General features: G+C 38.4%; 1 protein-coding gene across 2 annotated transcripts; it reads left to right on the top strand.

Moving 5' to 3' along the window:
• Positions 1-3417: 3417 nt before the first annotated feature.
• LOC102216465 (protein GPR108-like) lies at positions 3418-19177 on the top strand. 2 transcript variants are annotated; one of them, XM_023334059.1, is made up of 18 exons: positions 3418-3976; positions 4801-4917; positions 6215-6265; positions 6430-6515; positions 6598-6668; positions 6790-6965; positions 7050-7112; positions 8315-8416; positions 8506-8639; positions 10486-10561; positions 10676-10749; positions 10895-11012; positions 12285-12415; positions 14094-14137; positions 14221-14270; positions 14574-14657; positions 15402-15523; positions 17655-19177. In XM_023334059.1, the coding sequence occupies exons 1-18, from the start codon at positions 3881-3883 to the stop codon at positions 17740-17742; spliced, it is 1683 nt and encodes a 560-aa protein (XP_023189827.1). In that variant the 5' UTR covers positions 3418-3880; the 3' UTR covers positions 17743-19177. The 2 variants fall into 2 exon arrangements, with proteins under 2 accessions (XP_023189827.1, XP_023189828.1); XM_023334060.1 differs by lacking the exon at positions 17655-19177 and having other exon boundaries at positions 15402-15527.
• Positions 19178-19354: the final 177 nt, after the last annotated feature.

The following is a 19354-nucleotide window of genomic DNA, read 5'->3' as shown; positions in this document are numbered from 1 at the left end:
AAACAAATAGAATGTTTTCTTACAAATAACTACAGTAAAATAATCATTTTAATCATTAAAACGAAGTACAGTAGGACAAATTGTGACTCGTGTATTTCACTGTGCCTGTGACTGTGACGCTGCCGCCTGACTCCACTCTCTGGTGTCTTTTTCTTCTGAAGCCTGTGTGGTGCAGGTGTGTTGTTTCAAGAGAAGAACATAGTTATCAGTAGTTGTTGTTGCTCTTTTTTTCTTCTGGGCAAAAATATTTGCCAAAATTTGCCAAGCTGTATTACGTATATTTAAATACCGTAACGTTGTTGGCACATTACAGTATATAGAGAAGAAGTGCGGAGACTGTTTATCCAATCAGGACGCAGAACACAATGCACTGTGGAAAAAAAAACTGCACAAAAAACTCTGCAAAGCAGCGAGGCCGTGAAAGGTCAACCGTGTTACAGCGAGGGTTCACTGTATAGACAAAGACTCCGGTGTGTTTATGCCGGCTATGTAAAAACGGTACTTCTGCAGGTCGCATCTTTTTTTTCCCATTTTTTTTGTGTAACATGGAACAAACGTAATGTGACACAAATCTAGGTTTCCCTCATTTGGATGCAATAGCCCATTCTCAGGTGAAAAGACAAAAAAAAAGAAAAATTGATGTTATGGAGGAAACAGCTTCGTTTCCCACCACTGCACCGTACATGTTTTGCTCATTGATTTTTAGGTTGGAATAATCAACAGCAGGATGTTTTTTTTTTCTCCGAAGAGTTTTTGCAGCGCTAGTGGCTTGTATTTTTTATGACAGTAAGCAGACAGGAGAGGGGGGAGGACATGCGGCAAAGGTCGCCGGGACCGGGAGTCGAACCCGCGACATCCGCGTTGAGGACCAAGGCCTCCAAACCAAACAAATAAAATAAAATTTTAAAAGAAGCGTGCTGTGGTGGCGCAGGGGGTTAGGTTAATTTTATTTTATTTAATTTGTTTGGATTCAGTATGTTGCTGTCTTTTGCATATTGAAATGTTTTCCAGTATCATTGTGTGTGTCGGAGGACGAGGCGTTTCCTCCCAGTGTGTCATTTTGGAGTGCTGCTGTAATTTAGTGCTTTAGTGGTTGAAGATAACCTGCTTATTCCACCATACTGACTTGAGGACCTTTAATTAAAGTGACAGTACTTTCAGATCAGGCTATATATACAGATCAGGGATATACAGGATATATACAGTATATACATATATACTGTATATATAAATTTTATATATATATAAACTACTAACTACTGAGTCCACTTTACTTACTTTTGGTTTTTAACCATTTTTTGCTCTGGACAGGGTACAAAATCAGATTTAACCACAGTCACTCCTGGTTCACTCCTTGATCTGCAGTGTTGCCACACAGGCAGCCCGTCTCCACCTGCCGGGAGTCCACAGGTAAACAGTCTGTGCAGATTTACAGGAGTCGGATAAAGAGATTTTTTATTTTATTTTTTTTTAATTGTTACAGAAGGTTAATAGATGTAAGAATTGCCACAATAAAGTTGGAGTTTTTTGAAAGCTCTCTGGTTGCTGCTGTAGGTGAACATGCACAGAATTTGGCTATAAAGTCAACAATTTGAATAGAAAGCTTTGGAGTTGAAAATGTTTGACAAGATGCACACACTACAAATGTGCACAAACTGTGTCGGTATTCTGATGATGTCGAAAAAAATAGTTTCACAAACATCAGAAAACGTGTCTTCAAAATGGTCATTTTTGTAATTCCAATTTGTGAAGTTTTAAGGTAAATGGAAATGCAGTTGACTCAATTAAGATTGTAGTGATCTATGTTACCCTCATTTCCTTCCTTTCTCCCCCCCCCCCCCCCCCCCCCCCATACAATCATCTAAAAAGTTTCTGAATTTCTCAAAACTTAAAAAGCGGGTAAGGTGTCAAAATTTTAGTTTCTTCAAATTTTTGACTTCTCAAAAAAGCAATTGAAGCTTGAGAAGTTTAAATTTGCTTAATTTCTTTTTCTGAAACAATTTTGTTTTTCAGAAAAAGATTTTAGCAAGTTTTTGTCTTCTGAAACTTAATATTTTAGTCAGACTTTTTTCTGAAAGATCTTAGTTTCTCAAAAGTTGAACATTTTAAATTTTGGATACCTAGGAAACTTCCAGTGTTTCAACTTTTGGAAATGGTCTCAGTTTCATGTCAAAAAAATTGCCTTAAAACTATTTTTTAGAAGAAAAAAAACTGGGAATTTTTTTTATTTGATTTAAAAAATCTGAAATTTTCTAGAAAACCTTGACTTTTGAAGCAAGAATGACAACGGATGTAAATGACCAGAATTTTATTATAAGATGCTTGTTCAGCTGTAAAAACATGTATGTACATACATGAGTAAAACAAAATATTGCACATGTTGGTCAGTATATTTTGGCACCAGTTGGTAACAAAAACAGTCAGTTGTTTCTACAGACATGGAAATAATCCTGTATCTACATCTTCAAATTGTTTATAAATGTGCAGATGGTTCAGAAATTTCACAGTGGAGACAAAATTAAGATTTTTATCCAGTTATGGATAATTCCTGAAAAAAATCTACCTTATTCATTATTCTTTATATACCTCAAGAATAAGTCATTTAAAAAAATAGATTTTTGCTTGAATCCATGTATAGATTGTCCTTTTACCCAAAATATTCCTCATCACAGCTCCAGTTTTAGTCCAAACCATTAATGAATTTAGTTTTTGAGCCACAGATGGAACCTACAGACAATCACAATGTTTTGCCCTCTGAACTCTCATATCTGCAGCTTAAACTGCAGCTGATTTAGATGAACAAAGGACCCATTTAAATATTTGCCAAAAAAAAATCAAAAAAGTGGGTTTTAAACAGTCTGTTCATAGCGCAGCATAATTCAGTGAAGACAAATCAGAGGATTAAAGCGCTTTACAGCAGAAATACAGTCACTGCTCCAAGTTGGAAAGATTCAAATTTCTTAAAAGGTTCATTTTATTCTTAATAGTCTAGTTGCAATGTTTTGTTGCTACCACAAGGGGGCGGTAACAGGAACAGCATAATACTGAGGAATATCATGGGTGGATTTAAAAAAGTACTGTGAAGACAATTTGGTAATACTAAGTGAATGCAAACGGAAAAAGCTTTCAGCAGTGGGAATCGTATAAAATATTGCTGATCTTTTGGGATATGATAGGAAGTGTTGGGGCTGTTCAGCAGCAGTTTCAGTTATAATAAATTGTTTCAGGTTTTATTCATGTTGTGTGGCTCCTGCTGTATGTTACAGCCAATCAAACCTTCTGCCTGGAAACTTAATAATTAATATTTAATAATTTTTTTACTAGTCTCACAGATCTGATACCATTCATACATATATAAGCTTATGTATGAAGGGGTGGTTCCCTTCACGTCCACGTCCTAGTTAAACCACGTGACGTAATGTAGCACAACGAATACAAGGTATAGACAAATCGTGTCAATAGAAACTTTTGACACTGTTAATAACATTTTTGACTGAAGAGTCGCCATAAATCATGTTTCCCCCTCACTGGCCTGCGGGATATATTTATTCCAGCTGTAGAACAAATCATTTGTTGTTCTTCAGGTTGTGACGGCTCCGTCCGAACCCTCCGTGATATCGCAAACCAGGAAGTGGCAGCTTCCCAACGTCTACGACAAGCTGGCTGGTAGTTCACGCAATGAAAGAACTTATACATTGGAAAGCATAAAAGACGGTGTTGTTATTTAACAACGAAGTGGGTCATTTGTGCGGCTGAGCGTCGTTTTTGAAGATACATTTCATTGTAACGACTCGAGACCGGAAGGACTGCTAGCAAGCTTGTTGTTTAGCCATCTGGCAGAATTGTCGACAGCTAACAGTCAACGTTAGCAGGTGTTGTGATGGCTGTGCCGCACATACAGTTGTCCGTTGCAGTAATTTTACTCTTAGTGCTGCTGTCGGGGTGTAACGCGAGGATACACAAGCTCAGGCTAGAGGTGAGTGCGCAACACTGTTTTGGTTTAGAGTAACGTCAGCGTTAGCCCGGGTAGCTAATGCTAACGCCACGAACATTGACGTTGCTTCACTAAAATCCACAGCGTGTTGATTACATTCAGTGTCATAAAACATGTTAACACAGTGTCACACTGCTGTATTTATGTCAAATATGTATGTGTTTGTGAAGGAGATTATGCAGTAGCAAGCTTCGGCTGTGGCCATTTTATGGTTTCTAGAAAACCTGAACTTTGTTTATAGGCTCAAAATTTCTAAAGGTCAAACCAAAACTGAGTCACTGTGATTATGAATGTATTAAATTGCAATTTGTGATCTTTAAAATGTTTATGTTTGTGGAAAAAGTAACCGATTAAACAAGAAAAAGCGGCGCCTGTTTGGCATGTGGACAACATTTATATCGGGTCAAATGTGACAGTGGGCATGTTAGCGCCGTGCAAATTGTTCTGCGTAAAAAACAAACAATTATAGCTGAAAAATCATTTAGAGTAAGCTTTAAATGATACTGATATCATGTGTTTACGTTATAAATTGAGACAGTCTCTCAATTTTCACCAAACGTTGGGACAAAAAAACCTCCCAGACATTTCTTAAATATATCATTTTTAGGTATTTCCATAAGGTATTTCACAAATGAGCTGAAATCAACATGAGAAATGTTGATTTTGCTACCTTCCCTTTACTCATCCCAAAATTTGCTTCAACCGAAACCTTCAAATTTGTTCTTCGTTCATTCTGAGAGCCAGTTATCTTATGTATGATTAAAGTATTTGTGATCACAAATCTTAAACTTGTTTTTCTTTTTCAGAACGAGACACGGTTTGCCATTGACCTCAACAATTTTGGTTTCTTTGCAAATGGATTTCTGAAAGTGAGTCTGTCCTCCCTGTGGCTCAATGACACTGTGAACTACAGCATCTACCTAGTAAGTCAGTTTGTTTTCATTTTCTTTCAGGTAACTATAAAGAAAAAGAAAAGTTGAAGGAAGCAGTAGTCATTTTTTTCTGCCCATATTAGTTTTGCAGTGAGAACTCTAGTATGTTCTTTTGGGTCCTGGTTGAGAAATGAAATAATGAGGTAATTGATACAGTTAGTCTTTTCTTTATTGAATACATTTTCTCTTCATTTGTAAGACTGGTGTAATTTACTCACTGCTCAGTTTTGAAATGCTTGATTACGCAGTGCTGAAAAGAGGAAACGTTTGTTTGTTCTGTGACCCAAACTACTTTTTTGCTATTAATTTAAGAGGCTTTTTGCTGTAGGCCATAGTTGATACAAAGGGAGCACTTTTCTGCCAAAAATTTCAGATATTTTGAGGTTAATCTCAGAAATTTGCTAGAAAAAAACCTTTGAAGTTTCTGAGTTTGAAAAATCATAAATTTTACTAAAGAAAACGACTTTGAGAAGTCGAAACTTTTTGATTGAGAAAACCATGCTCATCTGAAATAGGCTTCTTCATGACATCTCTTACATAAAGAAGTGATTTTTATCACTAAGCTGCACACAGTAATTGCTTTTTATTATATTTTTTAATTTACTGATATTTGTAGATGCTCTTGTGGAACAAACAGCAGAGAACATAGTAAAAATAAGATTTCCAATAATAATAATATTTTACATTAATTGAAAGTTGAGACAGAAATAAATATGTATTCTCCTAAGAAATTTTTCATGATAAACAATACAATAAACGCCCACCTGGCCTGTCACAATAAGCAATAAATCAGTTAATTATATGATAAATTAAAACAATGACAATAATTTCCATTTGAATGATTTATTGTTTTTCTTTCTATCAAAAACTGAATGATTAAAAAAAATCTTCAGTTTGGTGCTTTAGTCTCAACTAGCTCCTTTTTTTGAAGGACGATTCTGTTTACAGAGACTTCATGTTTCATTTTTTTTTGTTGTTTCTGTTTTATTTATTTTAGATATATAAAATATCGTCCAGTTCCAGTGTTAAATGTTGGTTAGAATGTAAACTTCATTGATTTTTGAGAATGTGTTCTTGCATTATTATTCTATTAACATTATTTTACTGGAAAGTGATCTCCAACAATATTATCACTTATCGCGATAACATCTGGGACAATTTATCATCCAGAAAAATGTATCATGACGGGCCTAACCACAACTAATCATAGGTTTTCTCTGACTATTGATGGAAATAAATGCCAGTCATATTGAAAGCTGATTCATGTCCACATTGTTGTCTGCTGTAGGTTGGCTTCAGCCTGTCCAGGTCTCGGGTTAATGGGGTGTTGTCGTACACAGTGAGTACCCGCCTTCATAATTAAACGTCTGGTTTTCTACAGCTCTCAATCAGTATTCTGTTTAGTAAAACATATCCTCGATAATATATTATCTGTTCAACGTTATTCATTTCTAATTTTTTTTTTACCGGAGATGGTAAGAGTCTTGTTGTGTTCTCCTGTAGGCGGAGGAGACCGAGGCGTGCCCGCCCACGAAGACCACCAACGACGAACCTCTCATTCTTTTTCTCATTGACAGCAAGCATCTGTTGTGTGTGTTGTTTTAGGTTCATAAGTTCCTAATGTATCACAGCTTTGTGCGAAGGTTAAGAGTTTGACTTCTGTCCTTCTAGGGTCAACGTGAGCGCCATGGGCGTTCAGGATAACTTCCTGATTGCCAAAGCCAAGTCGGATGAACCTAAAGGTTTGTGTTGCTGATTCTAACGCTTCCTCAAATTAGCTGCTGCAGAGTGAATGACGCCATTGTTCTAAAGTGACTAAAGTTAATCTTGATGTGTTTCTATGCCTCCATTTCTGTTGTTTAGAAAAAAAGAAGGTTACAAAGAGGGCTGCTGACGATTCAAATGGGGAACCAGGAAAGTCAGACACAAATCAAGATGATGATAAAGAGATCCCAGGAGGTCAGGAAAAAGTACCACCAGCAAATGAAAAATCAAACCCTGTTGAGGACGCTAAGAAACCGGAGGAAACTACATTCCTGGTGAGATTTTTTTAGTTTTTCTTGTGGATACATTTTTGTGCAGTTTGTTCTTTAAATCAGCGTCTTAACTGGAATTTCTTGCAGCTGAACAATTCAGTCAACCCGATTTTAGCCCTGGACAAAAGGAATGGCTTATACAACTTCAGCGTAAGTGGCCTTTTCTCTTCATTTAGACAACTTTTGGCAGCGTTTGGTTGGCTTTGCTCGATGATGTATTTTACAGGATTGGACATCTACGTGATGTAACGCCACATGACAATGGTGCATGTACGGACTGAGTCAGGAATATCGCTGGTCGGGAAAATGACACGATCATGCAAAAAAAATCTAAAAAAGAGTTTTACTTTTAATTTCCGTCAAATGTAATGACATCATAGACAAGAAAATGTTACATCCAATAGAGAAGAATGAACCGACTGAAAAATACGACCCAAAACAATATAAAGATATCTATGGAGCATCGGGAGTGAATAAATTAAACTTTGGTTTTGCACTCCTACAAACTCAAAGTACACAAAAAATTTATTCAATTGGCTAAAAAAATGGATTTTGCAAGTCATTATATACCCTGTAACTCTAAAATAAGGCAACCGAAACACCCACTCTCTGATAGGTCATTGGTGGAGTTCAAATTAATTAATCAACCACCATTAAGTACAGACAACCAATTATTAATAATTGCAAAATAAACATCAATTCAGATACATGATACTGTAACAAACTGAATGTTGTGCTTCATAGTTTTTACGTACTTTTTATGGGGAGAAATGTTTATGCGTTCTTTGGTTCCTGATGCCCATGAATGTAATCTCTGCTCTGTCGGCTTGCAGAGCTTTTGTCTTATTGTTGCTATGGCAATGGGTCTGTGTGTGATTGCCTCATTTGTCCGTAGAACATGGCGATATACATGACGATCGTGATTTAGGATAAAAGTTTTCATAAACTATAGAAGCAATAGTTAGTTAAACTTGAACATACTATGCCTTCTACAGCTGCAATTATGGAAAATTAAATTATTGACCAATATAAAAAACAGATCCACTTAGTCTTCTCTCAGAAAGCAAAATATTTATAGATTCAAATCCAGGAAGAATATATAGTTTACAAATCAGAAGATCTACAATTTTCTCATCTTTGATAAGTAATTTTATAGAAATCAGGTTAGAATTAAGGATGCCATTCTTGTGACCGCTTCCTGCTCATCCTGCATTGGAACAGTATGGTTTTGTGGACGTGACTCGATGCGTAGCAATGGCGGCTAAAGGAGCGCGTCACTTGCTGCAGCTGCTGATAGGCGCCGTCCAATCCAGTGATGCGTATCGATTGTTGTGCCGTCTCCTCCTCTACAGTTCCGCCTCGTCATTGGCCCAAAGGATCAGGGTCTGTACAGCCTGAAGTTCCACTACTGTCGGAACAAGATGGCCGGAGTCAAGCTGCCTTATGCCTTGACGGTGAGTCAACGAGCGTTGGCGATGCTCTGCCAGCCCTCAGGTGTCTGATAGGTGTTCATTTAACATTTTCTCCCTCCACCTCCCTGCAGTTGGACGTGGTAGAGAAGAACCCAGGGAGCTTCCTGTCTGCAGCCGAAATCCCCTTGTCTCGTCTTTACATATGTATGGCCGGAGTCTTCTTCGCTGCTGCTATGGTGTGGGTCTACACGCTCATGAAGCACAGGTACATGGCATGAACTACACTGAAATTGTGATTTATTTTATATCCCAGAGGTTTTGTCATATCGAGGTGGACACAAAAAATGTAATAGAACTTCGATTGTCTGTGAATTCATCAGCCGCTTTTCATGTGACCCTTTTAAGTAAAGCCTAAGGTATATTCTTGCCCCTCGATGGGGCTCGTGTAATGACTGAGGGGCAGCGATGCAGGGGTTGAAGATATGTTGCTGTCGTTCCAGTTGGTGGAAATGGTGTCAAAATGTTGAGTTTTGTAAAGTGGAGGCAGCATGAGCAGCACTTTTTTGAGAATCCTCTAAAAGTCTTACATTTATGTATCTAAAATGTCTTGCATTCATTTAAAAAAAAAAAGTCAGTTCTCCTTAAAATGTCTTAAATTTTGTCTTGACAGGAATATTTAATTTTGTATATTCTACCTATTGTCTTTTTCCTCGGGACGTTTCTATCAGACCACATTTTGAGTTGCACTCATACATCTTCGTTATGTTTGATGACTTGATGTAAGTTTCAGGCTAACATTAACTCACTGCTAACATAGCCAGCTGCTGATGCTGGAAGTTCACCGACATGGTGGATTGGTCTGGAGAAGAGCTTCGACGACCCACCAGTATATATTTAGCTTGTGAAGAGTCCGAAAAGGAAAGGTTGAAGGATTTTTACACACAAACGTCCCAGCTGTTCTCCACAGTGTTATAAAAGACTGGATGATTGTACAAAGTCGGCGAACATCCTAAAGATGGATATTTAATATAAATTTAAAAAGTTCAGTAAAGCTCCCATAGCTCCTTGTTTACAGCAGCATTAACTTATCAGACGACACAAGCTAACATCATTAAGCCCATAATTAATGGGCTTGGGGTTGTGCTGTGGTGGCGCAGGGGGTTAGCACGCCCCACTTTTGGAGGCCTTAGTCCTCGACGCGGACGTCGCGGGTTCGACTCCCGGTCCCGATGACCTTTGCCGCATGTCTTCCCCCCTCTCCTCACCCTCCTTCCTGTCTGCCTACTGTCGAAAAAATACGAGCCACTAGCGCCGCAAAAACTCTTCGGAGGAAAAAATGGAAAGAAAAAAAAGTACAAGCTTGATCGTATCTCATCTGTCTGGTTTGTATTTCCTGTTTCGCTACATGTGCTAATCCTTCTTTTTTTATCTAACTGGGTACTGATTCTCCTTATTTTTGTTGTTTGCTCTGATTAGGACAATGCAAGCATTCACATTGTTACTGATTAGGTTCTTTTTATCTTTCTTAATGTCATTCTGTGTTTTTTGTCTTTTATCCAAAGCAAAAAGGGGGTACTGTTCTTGGTCTCTTCATTGAGTTTAAGACTTTAGTATCATGCTAACCACACAGGCCACAAAGTTAGCCAGATGGTTAACTAGCATAAACCCAAGATTCTCAGGTTGTTTACATTTCGGAGGGTTTGCACCTGCAGGGCACAGGAGATTCCCACACCCAAACCAAACAAGCACACAGTCTTGAATTGTAAAAGGCCGTTAAGGATTAAAGAGTGACTCATCTCCGCAGCCATCTTACTTTATTTATTGCACCCCACATCCTGTTGAGACATAAGCCAAGTTCACACTACAGACCTTGGACTACATTATCTTTAATAGTGAAGGCAGCAGCATTTTATCCACTTGTGTAAAAGTAATTGATGCCAGCAACACTTCTGGATACGATGTTCAGAAACCAAAAAAACTGCAGATTAAACAGAAACACAAAAAATCATCAACTATGGTAACATTTTTATTCCATAAGTTCAGAGAAAAGCACAAACTGCCTTTCTATAACTTTAAATATGAAGTTTTTTTCCTCATCTGCTTCTTTACAGATACAGCGTGTTTAAGATCCACTGGCTGATGGCTGCACTGGCATTCACCAAGTCCACATCTTTAGTTTTCCACAGTGTAGGTCACAGTGCTAGTAATTCTCTTCATGTTCTCAACAACAGCTTGAGGTATTTTCTGTTTTATCACAACAGACAAAGTAGTTTATGTGTCCATGGCTTCTGTTTTTCACAGATCAACTACCATTTTATCAACATCGAGGGTCATCCTATCGAAGGCTGGGCCGTCATGTATTATATCACACACCTGTAAGTTATTTCTGCTGGATTTTTTTTTTATTAGGTATGCACTGGTGTGAAAATTTTAGCTGACATACATATTCTCTCTCATTCGTCTCTAGTTTTAATCCTATTTGTTTTTAACATTCTGTATTAATACTCCTGTATCTGTCAGGCTGAAGGGGGCGCTCCTGTTCATCACGCTGGCACTAATTGGGACGGGCTGGGCTTTCGTTAAATACATCCTCTCTGACAAAGAGAAGAAGATCTTCATGATAGTCATCCCTCTGCAGGTACTGCGTGTGTGTGTGTGTGTGTGTGTGTGTGTTTGTTTGTAATACTTTGTGGGAACCATTTTCCTGACACATACAACGTTGTGGGGACCAAAGCCTGGTTCCCACAAGGGGAAATGCTGTTTTTGGGTCAGGGGTCAGGTTTAGGACTAAGGTGCGAATTGAATTTTGGTTAAAGTTAGATATATAATGGTTTAGGCTGTAAGCGATAAAGGTAAGGTTTCGACTGTAGAAATGAATGGAAATCAATGGAAAGTCACTGCAAAGATAGCTGCGCAAACGTGTGTGTGTGGGTTTGTTTGTTTGTAATACTTTGTGCGAAAACATGTTCCTGACACATACGACGTTGTGGGGACCGAAGCCTGATTCCCACAAAGGGAAACACTGTTTTTGGGTCAGTGGTTAGATTTAGGACTAAGGTGTGAATTGAGTTTTGGTTAGGGTTAGGATAAGGGTACGGTTTAGGCTGTAGAAATGAATGGAAGTCAAAGGAAAGTCCCTGCAAAGATAGCTGTGCAAACGTGTGTGTTGTGTGTGTTTGTTTTTAATACTTTGTGGGAACCATGTTCCTGACACATACGATGTTGTGGGGACCAAAGCCTGAATCCCACAAGGGGAAATGCTGTGGGTCAGGGGTCAGATTTAGGACTAAGGTGTGAAATGAATGGAAGTCAAAGGAAAGTCCCCGCAAAGATAGCTGTGCAACCGTGTGTGTGTGTGTTTGTTTGTAATACTTTGTGGGAACCATGTTCCTGACACATACGACATTGTGGGGACCAAAGCCTGGTTCCCACAAGGGGAAATGCTGTTTTTGGGTATGGGGTCAAGTTTAGGACTAAGGTGCGAATTGAATTTTGGTTAAAATTAGATATATAATGGTTTAGGCTGCAAGCGATAAGGGTGAGGTTTCGACTGTAGAAATGAATGGAAGTCAATGGAAAGTCCCCTCAAAGATAGCCACACAGGGCGTGCCGTGGTGGCGGAGGGGTTAGCATGACCCACATTCAGGCAAACGTAGCCTCGACGCGGCTGTCGCGGGTTCGACTCCCGGACCCGACGACGTTTACCGCATGTCTTCCCCCCTCTCCTTCCCCCTTTCCTGTCAGCCTACTTTGAAAAAGGGACACTAGAGCCCACAAAAAGACCCCTTGCGGGGCGATAAAAAAAAAGATAGCCACACAATCGTGTGTGTGTTTGGGAACCTGCATTTAGTTTGTAGTTTGTGCATTTCTAATATATCTGTGTGTGTTTGTGTGTGTGTCTTCCTACCAGGTGCTGGCGAATGTTGCCTATATCATCATCGAGTCGACAGAGGAAGGCTACAGTGAGTACTATCTGTGGAAGGAGATCCTCTTCCTGGTGGACCTCATCTGCTGCGGAGCCATCCTGTTCCCCGTCGTCTGGTCAGTGTGATGTGTAGCCTGAAGAGGCCGTGTTAACTGTAGATCCAGTTTTGTTCTTTAACACAAGGGATGCACCGGTGCACATTTTTCACTACCATTCAGGTTTAGTGCTTAAAACACTTAAAACATTTCTGGGTTTTGTTTTTAACACAGACATAAATGTGCTGAATTACAAATGTATTTGATAACTGTGCAGCAGTACAGCTCACTTAAATATACCAATAGCTTCACAAGCTAATGTAAAACTTTAATTTGTTCAGTCAGTGCAATTAGGAGTATAGCAGCCAATGTGAAGTAAATAATAAACTGACAATGACTAAAACAGTAGGTTGACTATCTTAGTGAAACATGCAAAAATCCAACTCCAACAAACTTTCTTTCAAATTGTTCAGAAAATGCAGTTAGAAATTCTAAATATAATGTAAAATAATAAAGCATAACGTCGCTCAGACCATAAGTCATAGAATTAGCCTGAATACATCTGGCTTTATGGATCATGAACATCACTGATACCCGATCTAGATTTTTTTTTTCTTTCAATATCGGTACCAATACAGATATTAACATTGGATCGGTGCATCTCTAATTAACACAAAGTACTACAACACGTTGTTTGGACTTTGAATTCAGTAACCAGAGATGAGGTCAGAGGTCAGTTGTCAAAAAGAGAAGTGGCCATAAAATTGTTTCACTAATTTCACACAAAAACTAAACTGATGCAGTCTTTAGCATATTTTGTTAGCCGTTATCATTGCTAGCCTCAACTGGAGTGTCGTTTGGCGTCATAGAAGCCTGAATAACCAGCCAACTTACCTTTGTGAAAACATAGTCTCCTTTTAAACTGCTTTTTTATTTTGTGCTATCTCTCAATTCAATTCTGAACACTGAAAATAGCTAACTTTGAGTCTGTTACCATTAGTAGAAATTGCTACTGTTAGCATCCTGTTAGCACTTAGGTAGATGCTGTCAGTGATCAGAAAATGATTGAATTTTTGAGTTTTCTGACTGAAGGACCACTCATAAGGGTAATAATGTGGAAAAACTGTTTCTCACTTTGACAGTAATGTGTTCTACCTTTTTAAATTCCCAATATGCCTATAATTATTAACAAACTGATAGATTTGTAGAAGCTTTACAGAACTGATAAGTCATTAAAATATACCCTATTAATACAGTCTTTAACGGTACAGAATTTTTTGTTTTTACCAACCATATGATTATAGAAACTTTTTTGGTGAAATATTGATTTTACTTTGGGAAAACATGGAATTAAAATGGAGAAGCTAAGAAAAAAATGTAATTTTGATTTATAAAAATATCTAAAACTTTGAAGAAAATGGAAATGATAGACTATATTTGTCTACATCCAAGTTTAATGTGACATTGATCTGACTTTGTGTAGTTAATTAAGACTTTTTGATAAATAAATTCAGCTTATTAGTAAGTAAGCTAGCAGAGTTCTGCACAGAGTAATTGTCTCGGAACCTGAAAGTTGTGGGTTCGATTACAGTTTCCTCCTGGGGGTCGGAGGTTAACCTCTAATTGCACATCGGTGTATGAATGTGTGACTGGTCGGCTGTGACTTAAATTTTCACCTATGTAGCAAAGTGTTATTTTGACCTGATAAAACATTTAAGTATCTTTAGATTGACGTGTTTCCTCATCTTTCTGTCGGCAGGTCCATCCGTCACTTACAGGAGGCTTCCAGCACAGATGGGAAAGGTCGGCTGATTTTTCCCTGAGTTAAGTGAACGCATCACCATGTTTGTCTTTTTTGCTCTAAACTTGGGTTTTGTTTCTTCCAGCTGCCATGAACCTGGAGAAGCTCAAGCTGTTCAGGCATTACTACGTCATGGTGAGAGACGCCTCAGCAGTTCTGACCAGAGCTCAGTTTGTCCTACAAAAATGTCTTTTTTTTCCTGGCAGCTGTAAAACTAGATTACCCAAACAAAAATAGTTATTGTTGATGAAGGTTATATTTTTCAGTTTTAGTTAAAAAACAACAACAAAATCTATTCATCTTTGAACAGAACACTTTTATCAAATTACAACATCTCCCGGTAACAGTTGCCAGGATTTTAAAGGAAGCACCAAATCATTAATCCTGTTTCAACAGTCTGATTTTCTGCCTTTAATTAAATCTGTTTGTTTATTGTAGATCGTTTGCTACATCTACTTCACGAGGATCATAGCCATTTTGCTGAAGATCACAATGCCCTTCCAGTGGCAGTGGTGTTACGAGGTAAGACTCCAGGAGCTCCACAGCAGACGCAAACATATCATTTATTTAAATTTTTATCATTTAATTTCAATAGAGTATTTTCTTCAGCCTGCTGCTCTGTAGGCTGACATTTCTGTACTTAATTGTTTTATAGTCTTCTATTAATATTCAGCTGTTCAGAGAAACTGAAGTTGGGATTGTCTTCAGTAAAAAACAGACTAGGGCTGAAATGATTAATTGGATTAATTGTGATTAACCAGTTATTCAAATAATTGTCAACAAGTTTAACAATTGATTAATTAACTGGATATACAGACTAAAAAAATAAGTCAATATGCTGAACGAACTTAACATATTCAGAGCAGCAATGAAGCTAAAATTGTGCAGTATAATATATTGGATAAAAAAACCATCTGTAAATATGTTGTACCCAGAACTCCTAAAGTGGTGAAATTTGACTTTGAACTGGTTCAAATTCACTAAATGATTCTGTTACTGCATTTAAGCAACAAAATGTTTTTTTATTTAAGAAGTACTTTTTCATTTGCATCTTGTAACTCATTTCAAATATTGTGTAAAAAATCGCTTAAGTGATTAAATGAACAATCCGATTAATTGATTAATCATCAAAAATAATTGACTACTAAATTAGTCGTCAGTTGCAGCCCTAAAATAAAGACTAAAAAAAGTGAAAAAATCTTTACTGAGATGATTTGAGTTGACTGAGGTCTCCCTGTAAAACACACACCTTCCTCTGGTCCTCAGTTCCTGGTGGAAGTGTCCACTCTGATCTTCTTTGTGCTGACTGGCTACAAGTTCCGACCGGCGTCCAACAACCCGTACCTGCAGCTGCCTCTGGACGAAGAGGACGTGGAGATGGATGAAGTGTGAGTGTGTCAGAGGTGGAGCTACACCGATCCCGTATTAATATTTGTATCGGCTCCGATATTGGAAAATAATTCTATATCGGGTATCAATGACAATGTGCCCGGTCCTAACGACTACATATTTTTTAAGGTCGACTACATCATGATAATAGTCGAGTCGATGTCGACTAGTCGCGGTGACGTCATAGTGACGTAAGCGCAAAAACCCTTCACAACTACTTGGAGGCTTTATTAGCTATTTTCACGGCAAATATTGACCCCCCCCCCCCTCCCACACACACACACACACACACACACACACACTCTCCCCTTCTCCTGCTTTTACTAAGTCTATTATGGAGATTCTTCGTGAGCAGCTGGGAAAAGTTTGTTGCACAAAGTCGGGTCTGACTTTTTTTTCTAAACACCGGCTGATGCTGATGATCTCTGGATAGTTACTATAGGAGTCAAATTATCACACTGACTACGTGGTGCTTTTGGAACATCACAAGCCAAACTTGTTATGAACGGATCCCGTTTGGTTACAGCTGAATTCAATGAAACCACCTGCTTCTCCTCCGCCCGATGCGCGGCAGGAAGCTCTGCTGACTCAGCAGATTGAACGATTTAAGATATTTTCTAGTCAACGTCAACATGATAAAAGTCGAGTCGATGTCGAGTTGACTAGTCGTTGTGACGTCATGGCAACGCAAGACGCAAAGCTTTGGAGTAACGTACAGGCTTTATTACCCGTTTTCACGGAAAAATACGGCATTTACACAGAACAGCAACAAGTGAAACAACAAAACATCGGGATAGTTTATGATAAATAATAAGTTGCTGGGAAACCAACATTCAAAAGGAAACACATCTTTTAGATGGCATGTAAAAACAATAAAAAGAGGTGGCAGGGGGGCGAGGGGGGTAAATAAAGTTCACTCGCTGTCAATATTCTCTTCGCTAAGAGCACATTGTCATACAAGGACCCAGTAATTTCTACCTGTTTGACAAGATGCGGGCTTGTCCTCGATCTGTTTTGAAGACGCCATTTTGTAGCCAGTGTTCTGTCAGATCTGCTGTCAGTGTCATACACTCTGACAGCTGATCTGATGACACTTCTAAGCACGAAGTGTCATTCTTAGCACGAACTCACGGCTATATATATGTCAGACAAGTATACACTGTCATTACCAACTACAGGCTATTATTTAATCAGCAACATAACATCAAAATGTATTAGTTAGATCATCGTGACAAAGACACTCACGAGCCGGCTAAGTGACATCCTTAGCGGGAAGGGGGCGAGTTTTAGACGGCTCGTGTTTTGTAGTGGACTGCAGCTGCAACTCCATCTCCTTTTAAAAACACTGTAAAACCACAAATATGCATCCATCTACATATCATTTAAACTAATGTATTAACGTATTTTTCTTGTGTCTTGTGACGTATACTGTGCTGTCAGATCAGCACAGGCTGTCACCACCGGCAATCACATGACTGCGACTAGTCGACATGAAATGTAAAAACTCGCGAGACGTCCTAGAGTCGACTAGTCGACTAATTGGTACAACCCCTACGGTCCATAAGGACTGTTACGTTTTATTATTTATTTTACGTTATGTTTAGAATTTCTAATTTCTTTTCTGAACCATTTGAAAGAAAGTTTGTCGCAGTTTATTTTCTACATGTTTGATCAAGCTTGCGAAGCTACTGGTGTATTTGATGGTGCTGTTCTGGTGCAGAGTTGTCAAAAGAATGAGTAGTTCAGTACATTTATGTCTGTTTACAAAAAACAAACGAAAGGTTTAAGTAGTGCTGTCAATCGATTAAAATTCAAATCTGCACTTTATTGCTGTGATTAATCATGACTAATCATCATGCTCAACTTTGTGGCTTGAAATGTAAAAATGCACATTTTCCTAAAAATGTTAAAGAAAGTCTTTTATTGTCTCAAACAAACAAGTGTAGCGGTTCAATAGAAGTTTGGGCAGCATTGTTTTTCTGTATGAGCTCAAACTAACCCTCAGATGTCGGTAGTGCAAGTGGAAAAAGTGGAACCTAGTTTTATTAATTTGTTTTGTATCTAAAATGATCCCAGTCTGACATGAAGCGTTCTCCTCTATGTTTTTTATTTTTTTGTCTGTGTGTGCAGAGTGACGGAGTCGGGCGCTCTGGAGGGAATCTCTAAAGTTAAGAAGACGTCTAATGGACGCGAGCGCCAGAAAGAGCCCACTCTGTGAGCAGGAGGCTGAGTGGGTGGGGGCTCATATGGACCAAGACCCCCCACCACCACTTCTGCTGACGGCTCTCTGTTCAAAACTCTTCAAGTGGTTGCAAAGCTTCATGCCCACTGTCTGGCTATGCAAAACGTAAAAAAACAACAACAAAAAAGATGGCTAACATGACGGAGGTTGTCCATTTTCTTTTGGGGGTGCTCCACCCAAAACCTGAAGAGCTCCAGGAGGGTTTATTTTTTTCTGGACGGGTGGGAAAATGGAACACAGCTCTGAAATTCTTTTTTCTTCTTCTCTGTTTTTCTCCAAAGCTTGTTGTTATTATTATTATTATTATTATTATTATTATTATTATCATTATTATAGACAAAGACTTGGGTGTGTTTATGCCGGCTATGTAAAAACGGTACTCCTGCATCCTGCAGGTAACATCTTTTTTTTTCTTCTTCTTCTTTTTTTTTGTGTAACATGGAACAAACGTAATGTGACACAAATCTAGGTTTCCCTCATTTGGATGCAATAGCCCATTCTCAGGTGAAAAGACAAAAAAAAAGAAAAATTGATGTTATGGAGGAAACAGCTTCGTTTCCCACCACTGCACCGTACATGTTTTGCTCATTGATTTTTAGGTTGGAATAATCAACAGCAGGATGTTTTATTTTATTTTATTTTATTTAATTTGTTTGGATTCAGTATGTTGCTGTCTTTTGCATATTGAAATGTTTTCCAGTATCATTGTGTGTGTCGGAGGACGAGGCGTTTCCTCCCAGTGTGTCATTTTGGAGTGCTGCTGTAATTTAGTGCTTTAGTGGTTGAAGATAACCTGCTTATTCCACCATACTGACTTGAGGACCTTTAATTAAAGTGACAGTACTTTCAGATCAGGCACCAGGCTCTAAAGTGACCAGAGCTGTGGCCAGATATATGTGTATATATATATATATATATATATGCATACATATTTTTCGGTTATTTTTGGCACAGCTGAGTCCACTTTACCTACTTTTGGTTTTTAACCATTTTTTGCTCTTGATGTGAAGTTTTTGATTAATTCCAGTTGACTTCAGCAGCCGGACAGGGTAGAAGATCATTCAGTAACAGGTGATTTGTAAATATGACTGTTCATAAAAGAAGAGACAGATTACACTTTATGAACTGCACAGTGTTTCAGGATGATTCAGTGAGATTTTTGAATCTTTTCTTTTATTCCTTGAAATGAACCCCAATCACAAGAAAAGTGAGACTGAGATTTAACCACAGTCACTCCTGGTTCACTCCTTGATCTGCAGTGTTGCCACACAGGCAGCCCGTCTCCACCGGGAGTCCACAGGTAAACAGTCCATACAGATTTACAGGAGTCAGATGAAGAGATTTTTTTTTAATTGTCACAGAAGGTTAATAAATGTAAGAATTGCCACAATAAAGTTGGAGTTTTTTGAAAGCTCTTGTTGCTGCTGTGGGTGAACATGCACAGAATTTGGCTATAAAGTCAACAATTTGAATAGAAAGCTTTGGAGTTGAAAATGTTTGACAAGATGCACACACTACAAATGTGCACAAACTGTGTCGGTATTCCGATGTCGAAAAAAATACAGTTTCACAAACATCAGAAAACGTG

Source organism: Xiphophorus maculatus, chromosome 5 (genome assembly GCF_002775205.1).
Source record: "Xiphophorus maculatus strain JP 163 A chromosome 5, X_maculatus-5.0-male, whole genome shotgun sequence".
In the NCBI taxonomy this organism is placed as follows: Eukaryota; Metazoa; Chordata; class Actinopteri; order Cyprinodontiformes; family Poeciliidae; genus Xiphophorus; species Xiphophorus maculatus.
The sequence above is the reverse complement of the archived record's forward strand: the minus strand, read 5'-3'. Positions and strand labels throughout refer to the sequence as shown.

Coding starts and splice junctions, on each gene's coding strand:
- LOC102216465 (XM_023334059.1), top strand. CDS start 3,881: ATGGCTGTGCCGCACATACAGTTGTCCGTTGCAGTAATTTTACTCTTA. Junction 12,416..14,093: donor ATCCTGTTCCCCGTCGTCTG/GTCAGTGTGATG, acceptor TTCTGTCGGCAG/GTCCATCCGTCACTTACAGG. Junction 14,271..14,573: donor TCAGGCATTACTACGTCATG/GTGAGAGACGCC, acceptor TGTTTATTGTAG/ATCGTTTGCTACATCTACTT.